The sequence below is a fragment of the Ptychodera flava genome, chromosome 9 (assembly GCF_041260155.1).
Source record: "Ptychodera flava strain L36383 chromosome 9, AS_Pfla_20210202, whole genome shotgun sequence".
Classification (NCBI taxonomy): Eukaryota; Metazoa; Hemichordata; class Enteropneusta; family Ptychoderidae; genus Ptychodera; species Ptychodera flava.
Window position 1 is genome coordinate 19,284,933 of NC_091936.1, and position 8,120 is coordinate 19,293,052.

Genomic DNA, 8,120 nt, shown 5'->3' on the forward strand with positions numbered 1-8,120 from the left:
CAGTAACCAATGGTTACGCCTTCTGCGCATGACAGCTTTACCATGTTACGAAAGACACTTATGGGTATAGCTGTCCAGGCTATCCAACCAGCCGATTTTGAGAAATTTGAACCCAGGGGCGATTCTCATGTAAGTATGCTATTCCACAGTATTTTGAACGAAATTAAATTTTCAGAGTGGAGAGTGAAGGCTGTTCGCAACCCCCACCACCCTCGTGACGCTAGACCATGCCTTTCTCTTCTCCCCTCTCATTACTAGAAAATCTCTTTTCATCTCTCTTATATAGGACTCCTAACTCCTTTTTTTGAGCGGAAGGTAAAATTTATTCACAAATAGTGACTTTTATTGTAGATATATCTACATCACTGTAAATACGTAAAGCAAACGACAAAATTTACAAAGAATGCTCTAGGAAACAAAGTGACAATAACGTAGTGTCAATAGAGCAGTTTAAGCGTCAAAATGAGTTCAAGGTGTATTCTGTACCACAAAGTTTCGTCAGACCCGAAAAGTTTCTATAAATTCAGTTGCCGACTGCTATCCCTTTGCTGCATGTTTTCAGCGCCCTCCGTCGGCAAACCCGGAAAAGCTCATCATACCCTTGCCCGAAAGCTGAGGTTTGGTCAAGGCTGCTCCATTGATCAACCGGATGAAATTTTCCCGTCGCGCATTAGGAAAAAAACCTACCCGCTCGCCAATACGAGAAAAATTGCCGACCCACACTCAGAGAAATCAAGTTTTTACTAACGAACAGCCGAAACTATGTTGGTTGCCCATTAGAAGGCTACATATACATGTAATGATTTGAGATTTGAATGGCGCCTAGAGATAAAATGAATATCGCATGCGCATCAATGCACATTCGGCGGAGAGTTGCCGCCAGCTTTCACTCCCCACACAAAATTTGTTGTATACAATTCGCTCAAACATCTCTTATCACAGTTTCTCGACATTAGTTTGTTGGTTTCCCCATACTGTAACAGTAGCTCGAGACTTTGTCTGGGCTTGTGGGTTGGACGCGCGGCAAAACCCAACCAACAACCCAAGCCAAAACCTCGTACTACTGTACCGCAAGGCTGTTTTTAAAAAGCAAAATTATTGCAACAGTTTCTCTTGTGTCTCTTCTATTTCATAGAAAAACCTATTTAAAATTTAGTAGCCTCGGTCAGGTTTTCCTATCCATCGAACGCGTTATCTTTGAGTCTGCGCAGTTGTGAGTTGTGATCCCGGGTGAAACTACCGTATTGCGTACACCAGCACTCATCGCGTTCGCCCTCGCACGTTTCACACCAAAACAGAGCACAAATAAGCGTGTTCACCCGACTGAAACATTCACAAATCACGGGCTTGAGCCAAGTCTAGGATTCTCCCTGCTGCACAACTTCAATGCACAACTATACAATGCGTCATCAATATTGTCTTTTCGGGATTTAAGTTGATTTTGTCGAGGTATTTTATGTCGTAAAAGCAGTGTATACTTTGTTTACCAGCGTTCGGGTCAGTAAACATAACCGAGACATGCGAAGTCACTAGACTTTACTGATCACGAACTTTCTGGCGACGAACTCCTAAACTGTCAGTGCGGAAAATGTTAGTTGATGCCGTAACAATCTCGATATTTCCAGAAAAGTGTTGCCGGTACATTGAGTTGATTCAGCGTCTTAACACACTCAACCAAACTGAAATGAGAGTTTTAAACTTTTGCCAACACTTTGATCAGAGGAATACTAAACTATTATTTCAAAGGACTAAAAGTTTGGGTCACCGGACAATGTATTTTGACCAGATAATTATTTGCCGATCCTTTAAGCAGTAGACATCAATTCCTAGTAACCGTCATTCGTTATTCTTGACAATTACTATTTATTGTACTTGGGCCTCAGCCCAAGTACATTTGTTTTCATTCCGTGGGAAAAAACTGTAAGGTATAACCATTTCTGGCTGAGACCAGGGAGGGCAAAATGTATTGGCTTCATCTTTCTTGGCATAATAAATGGCGTAATGATGTTAACTGAATGGAAGTGCTGCTCTCAGCCAGTCTTGAATAAGTGAGATGTGAATATAAATGCTTCTCTATCTGAGTTTTGTCCACAAAATCTTCTGAATATAATCAAAATGTGCATCGAAATGCAACAATTAATGCACCCTCCGTTTCCTAGGCGATGGCACGACCCTTGCTACACCCACTGGACGAGCCAAAGTGGGAGGGGTAATTTCAGTTTGGTCGAACAGGAGGGCTCGAGACCAGAATTTAACATTTAAACTTGAAACATGTTTAATCACTGACAAGATGTGGATTAGTGTTAATCAAAGAGAAAGTTTGAAAAGGAAAGGTTTTATATCCCGGACACAATGAAAAACATTACGACTGGAAACTGTACCCCGGTTGAGAATAGTAATGCCCACAGCGATGGAGAACACTTATCCTTGAGCTGAGAAAACCAGACCATCATTTCGAAATAGAGCTGCAGATTCGAGAAGCTCGTTAAAAATAGCTAGGTACACCCCTTAAAGGGGTGGTTTCGCGTCTTGAGGGCAAATTTCGCCTCCTTCATTTAGAAATCGTACGTTTGTTTTTCCAGGGGAACACATCATTTGACACAAAATTTGCATGAAAAGGGGTCGCCAGTAAGCACGTGGTCAAATTTTGCATAAGAAACAATATGAAATGTTGGGTAAAGCCAGTCCAAAATAAACTGATTTGAACTTTTGTGTTTTGTAATTTATACCACTGCAGTAACATGACTTTTTTTTGACAACATCACACAATGTAATACGTTTTGAAACTGAATACTCCGACGTATTCTGTGTCCCCTTTGCTAAAAAATACGGTATGCCGATTACCATGTAAGGAGATGATGACGTCAAGACAGATTTGTAGTGCGTTTGGTCTTGGATCGATGGTGCACGAAGTTTTGTCGAGGTAGCTTGTGTATTTATTTCCTAAATGGGAGATATTAGGGTCGATCTAAAAGAAGGCCGAAAAATGTTATGATACTCTAAGCGAGCTGAACTCCAATGCGAATGGTTGGATAATTTGGAGGATGTCTAGACTGATCTCGTCTCATTAAGATTATTTGGCGGTCAGTATTGAATTTCAACTGCGTCACAAGTTTGCGTCGAACGGTCAACGAACGATATTTTAGAAATCTGGAGACATGGCACATCGCAGTTTTATTTTAGTTTTTACAAAAGATGTAAGAAGCAATGATTTTGTTGAAAATTCTGAAAAAAATATAGGAAGATTTGATCGCGAACACATTTTCACTTGGGGGTCAACTAGCCCTGCGTACGATGCTGTGTGTTCCGCTACAGCTAACCGCCACGCTCACCACAGCCCTGCAAAGACCCGTACGTTGGGTCGGTGACTTCAAATCCATTTTGGGACTTGACGTAAAAAGCCAAATTACTGCCGAAGTTCAGCGTTCTGGGGCCCAAGTCGTATCCCAGCCTACCTCAGCTACTCGATCACTTCCAAAAATGACAGTCTTTTATTCACTTCTCGTAAATAACCGTCGATGTCGGCAACTCTCTCGCTGGCCCTGCGTACGATGCTGTGTGTTAGCTGTAGCACATAGCATCGTACGCAGGGCTAGGGGTCAACATGGGGTCGCAGCCATGTTGCCTCAAAACTTATTTCTGTCTGCACTCAAAACTCAAAAATGTCGCATATGAACCTGAAAAATCGATGTAATTTTGTCAAACTTCGGCGAAATTTCAGCCTATACAGCCTATAGACAAAATTTCATCTAGGTAAGGTAAATTTACTGAAATTTGATCGACAAATAATCCTGAGCTTGAACGTGACAGCTCGCCTTCTCCGGGAAGTCATGCATCCGGCCAGCTGCCCATATGGCCGGGTGCATGAGATTGTTTTCAAGCGACGGCGGCAGACCGTACGGGGCTCTGGATATTAACCTACTGCCGGTGTAGCTGTAATAACTGTTGCGTTGTTTTTAATCACCACGGACGAAGTCCGAGGTCCGTGCGTCCGTTCACGCCTAGTACCCAACCCATACAGATGCACGTCGATTTGTTTCACAATGCTTTCAAATTTGGCCGTGTTAGAGGACTTTTTAGTTTACACCTCCATAGACTCCCATGTATAAGGCAGTTCTCCATAGATTCGCATGTATGATGCCAAGAAAAATAAAAATTTAAGTTTCTCATCGTATTCATATTGCCTAAAGGATGCAGTGACACAGTTTTTTTGTCCCCACGGATAAAGTCCAGGGGGCTTATAGATTGGGTCATATCCGTCCTTGAGTCCATCAGTGAGTCCATCGGTTCACGCAGATATCTCAGACATTTTGACAAAATATCATGTGACCTTGGTGACCTTTGACCTCAAATATACATTATTGTCCAAAACTCAGTAACCACAAGTGCTAAACCTTTCATATTTGGTATGATGGGAAACCTTATGACGCCACATATTGTACTCCATTAATTATGTGCATATCTAATTATGAGCGAGCCAATAGAGCAAGAGGTCTGATTTCTGGTATATAGGGATAAGTTAACAATATAATTTGTTTGACAAAACTTCACGTGACCTCAATGACCTTTGACCTAAAAATATACATATTTGTCCACAACTCAGTAACCACAAGTGCTACACCCTTCATATTTGGTATGAAAGGACACCTTATGACACCATATATTGTACCTCATTAATTATGTGCATATCTTATTTTGAGCGAGCCAATAGAGCTAGAGGTCTGATTTTTGGTATATAGGAATAACTTAGCAATACAATTATTATGACAAAATGTGACGTGACCTCAATGACCTTTGACCTCAAATATATATATTTGTCCACAACTCAGTAACCACAAGTGCTACATCCTTCATATTTGGTATGATAAGACACCTTATGACACCACATATTGTACCTCATTAATTATGCGCATATATAATTTTGAGCGCGCCAATAGAGCTAGAGGTCTGATTTTTGGTATATAGGAATAACTTAGCAATACAATTATTTTGACAAAATGTCACGTGACCTCGATGACCTTTGACCTCAAATATATATATTTTTCCACAACTCAGTAACCACAAGTGCTACACCCTTCATAAATGGTATGATGGGACACCTTATGACACCACATATTGTACCTCATTAATTATGCGCATATCTAATTCTGAGCAAGCCAATAGAGCTGGATGTCCGATTTTTGGTATATAGGGATAACTATAGGGTAGAAATCTAAATATGCCCATCTAAATATTAGACATCTACCATCGAGAACAAAAGAAATTTGCTGTAATTTGAATATTTAAGGAGTTTAAGCAATTCCCGCTATAAATAAAGAACCCCTGCCTCAAACTCCACAAAAGTTGCTAGACATATTTTGCCGTTGTCATGCCATTGCTTCGTGTAATAACCAGTTAATCAAATGCCTCATTGACAGGAGGAAATTCAAGACCATATTTGAATAGTAGTATATATTGTCCTCAAAATTACTCTATCACGGCCCAAGTACTCATTGCCTTCAGCAATACTGCCTTGTTTTATTTGTTTTCCCTTTGGAACTTTGTCAAATTATTAGGGTCTATGAATTACTGAATATGTTCTGATGAAATAATTTATGATTTCAAACCGTCTTTAAAATTCAAAATGGATGAGAGAGTGAAATTGTCTCATGAAGTTTCAACTTGAAAACCATTCAACAATTGAAAGATCCGCGAAAATGTATAGGCTTAGGGGAGTCCAAATATAAGTCCCTGAATTTCATACATCTCATGATCTGTCAAAAGTTCTTGGAAAATTAATTCCCGCACGCATACAGTGTCAGGAAGAGAACTTGAGGAGTAGATTGTACAAAAGATTTATTAACTTCACATTGTCACTCATTCAAATTTCCAAATAATAAAGTTCTTCAGTGAAGATTGAAAAGAACAAGTTGTACAAAAACTTGTATTGACATACTTATCTTAAATACAGTAAAAAATACAACGTTAATATAAGTTCTAATAAGGAATTCGAAACCTGATGATCTTCATATCTACACAAAATTCTATAGGGTAGGGCGCTGTGTTCAAACATGAAAATTTAACAAAATAATACAAGATTTTCCATGTAAACAGTACATGTCTTGAAGAAATGTCACTATCATCCGAGTTTCGCAACCGTTTCAGGTATTGCTTTGATAAATATCGACGAATTGCAAATTAATCTGAAATCTTTCAACCTCTGTCGTTAACCACTCGTCGTGGTGACGAACCGCGGGTCCGTTTCTGTCGGTGCTGAGATCAAACCGGTGATCAGCGCTGGGGCTGCTTTGAATTCCTCGAAAGTCTTGCCTGTATCTTGAGCCCTAATTCGGCGTTGCAGAACACTCAGCGGAATGTCGTCTTCAAGTTCGCTGTCATCGGAGCTGTCGTAACTGCGGAGCAATGTTGGAACTTCGTCACCGCTGTCGTCGAAACCACGCTACCTCCTTGACACCTTCTCAGCAGTCTTCCACCAACCAATCAGTTCTCTTGGCGGGATGTCGTCATCACTGTCGAAGGGACCCTCAGAGTCTCCCCGCGAAGGGTTTTTCTTATCCGTCTCGTTGCCAAGTAACCGACTTCTCAGAATGCTCAATGGGATGTCATCATCACTGTCCCAGTCGGAATCTGCAGAATCTGTTAAAGGTCAATTTAATAAAAGAAAAGATGATTTAGCTATATTACAAACGGTATACCGCTGAAGTGTCATCCCAAAAGAGGATAGTTCATTGATCCATAATTCTGGGAGGCCTAACTACAGACAGTATCTACACTGACTATGCACGAATGATCATTTAAACTACTCGGTGCCGAAATAGGCAAGAAGGTAGTCTTGGTTCAAGTCTGTGAGTTGGTGTTTCTCGCTTCTGTACACTCGTCTATGGGTCGAATAGTCCCAGAGCTGAATAGCCCACCAAGCGACTGTGGTTTATGCCACGATCCAACGTTCTGTTATGCAATAAGGCAACATAACCCAACGTCGGATAGTAGCATAAACTCATGTAATAAACTACACTTTTACAAACTACCCGGTCCACATAACGCCTGTGGGTTATTCTTAGTCCCTCACTAACATAGCGAGAGCGTTTCAACATGTCTATCAACCTTTCTGAAATTTCTTGAGTTGCGATAAAATAATCAACTCCTATGTTGTAAACACGATAAACTGACTCACCTTTCAGGGCAATTACTTTTGCCTTGTACGCAGATCTTTTATACGAAACTTTGACAATGTCGCCGACCTTGAGTGTTGTCTTCGGAGATCTAACTCTCGACGGCGTCACCAACTCCTCGATGCCTTCGTAACGACGGGGTGTCAGCCACCTGACCAAGACAAACATGATTGTTCTCAGAAAATGAAGCTCTCAGTCGATACGCACAGATAATCTGGAGAGTTTGAAGCAAGAATGAAATTTCGGGGTTTCGCCTTCGCGTTTTATAGAGGACATATACTGATGATCACCAATCCAATGTCAGCGGCAATTCGCACATGTAAATGATGAGAGTTCGAACTCCCGGTCCCACAGCTTCCCCTGCCAATGATGAGCGGTGCATTATAAGTGCATTTTTGGTGTAGTAAAAACACTAAATAGAACTATTGTTGGATAACCGTCAGAAATCTTGAGGCGTTTTTACCCGTATTTTTAACGTTAGCTTATTTTCCCGATAGCAAGTTTAGCTTATAAAGGTAGCATGCATCTCGAAAATGAAATACAAAATATTATGCTCAAACTTTCAACCATACTCTTACCAAACAAGAATGAAAATCAGGGGTCACACAGCCAAGTTTGGTACTATAGAGAAACAAATAATTCCTAAATATTTACTGATATTGAAATTCAAAATGGCTGCCATCCCTGCGTTAACTCTAAGGGGAAAAATAAAATCTTTGATTTTCGAAAAAGTAAGACAGTGAACCTTCTTCTTTCTTGAAGAGCTTTAAAATGAGCCTCCACATGAGGTAGATTCGAAAAGAATTGAAAATTTGATAGTCCGAATATATGTCTTCAAGGTGCATTAACATGCACACGTTCTATCTTGGAGGTCCTTCTTTCTTTCTGCCTAGCCTACCTTTGTGTTACATCATTTCTAACCCCCTTGCCTACATGAAGAGTATTGAG

At 40.5% G+C, this 8,120-nt stretch overlaps 1 protein-coding gene across 1 annotated transcript; it reads right to left on the reverse strand.

Moving 5' to 3' along the window:
* Positions 1 to 5,818: 5,818 nt before the first annotated feature.
* Positions 5,819 to 7,418, reverse strand: LOC139139619 (uncharacterized). Its single transcript, XM_070708498.1, has 2 exons — positions 7,175 to 7,418; positions 5,819 to 6,636 (listed from the first exon to the last, which is right to left on the reverse strand). The coding sequence occupies exons 1-2, from the start codon at positions 7,338 to 7,340 to the stop codon at positions 6,440 to 6,442; spliced, it is 363 nt and encodes a 120-aa protein (XP_070564599.1). The 5' UTR covers positions 7,341 to 7,418; the 3' UTR covers positions 5,819 to 6,439.
* Positions 7,419 to 8,120: the final 702 nt, after the last annotated feature.

Bases quoted from the DNA above. Each gene is read 5' to 3' on its own strand.
- LOC139139619 (XM_070708498.1), bottom strand. From the start codon at position 7,340: ATGTTTGTCTTGGTCAGGTGGCTGACACCCCGTCGTTACGAAGGCATC. The intron at 6,637-7,174 runs GTGAGTCAGTTT...GACCTTTAACAG, and splicing joins AAAAGTAATTGCCCTGAAAG to ATTCTGCAGATTCCGACTGG.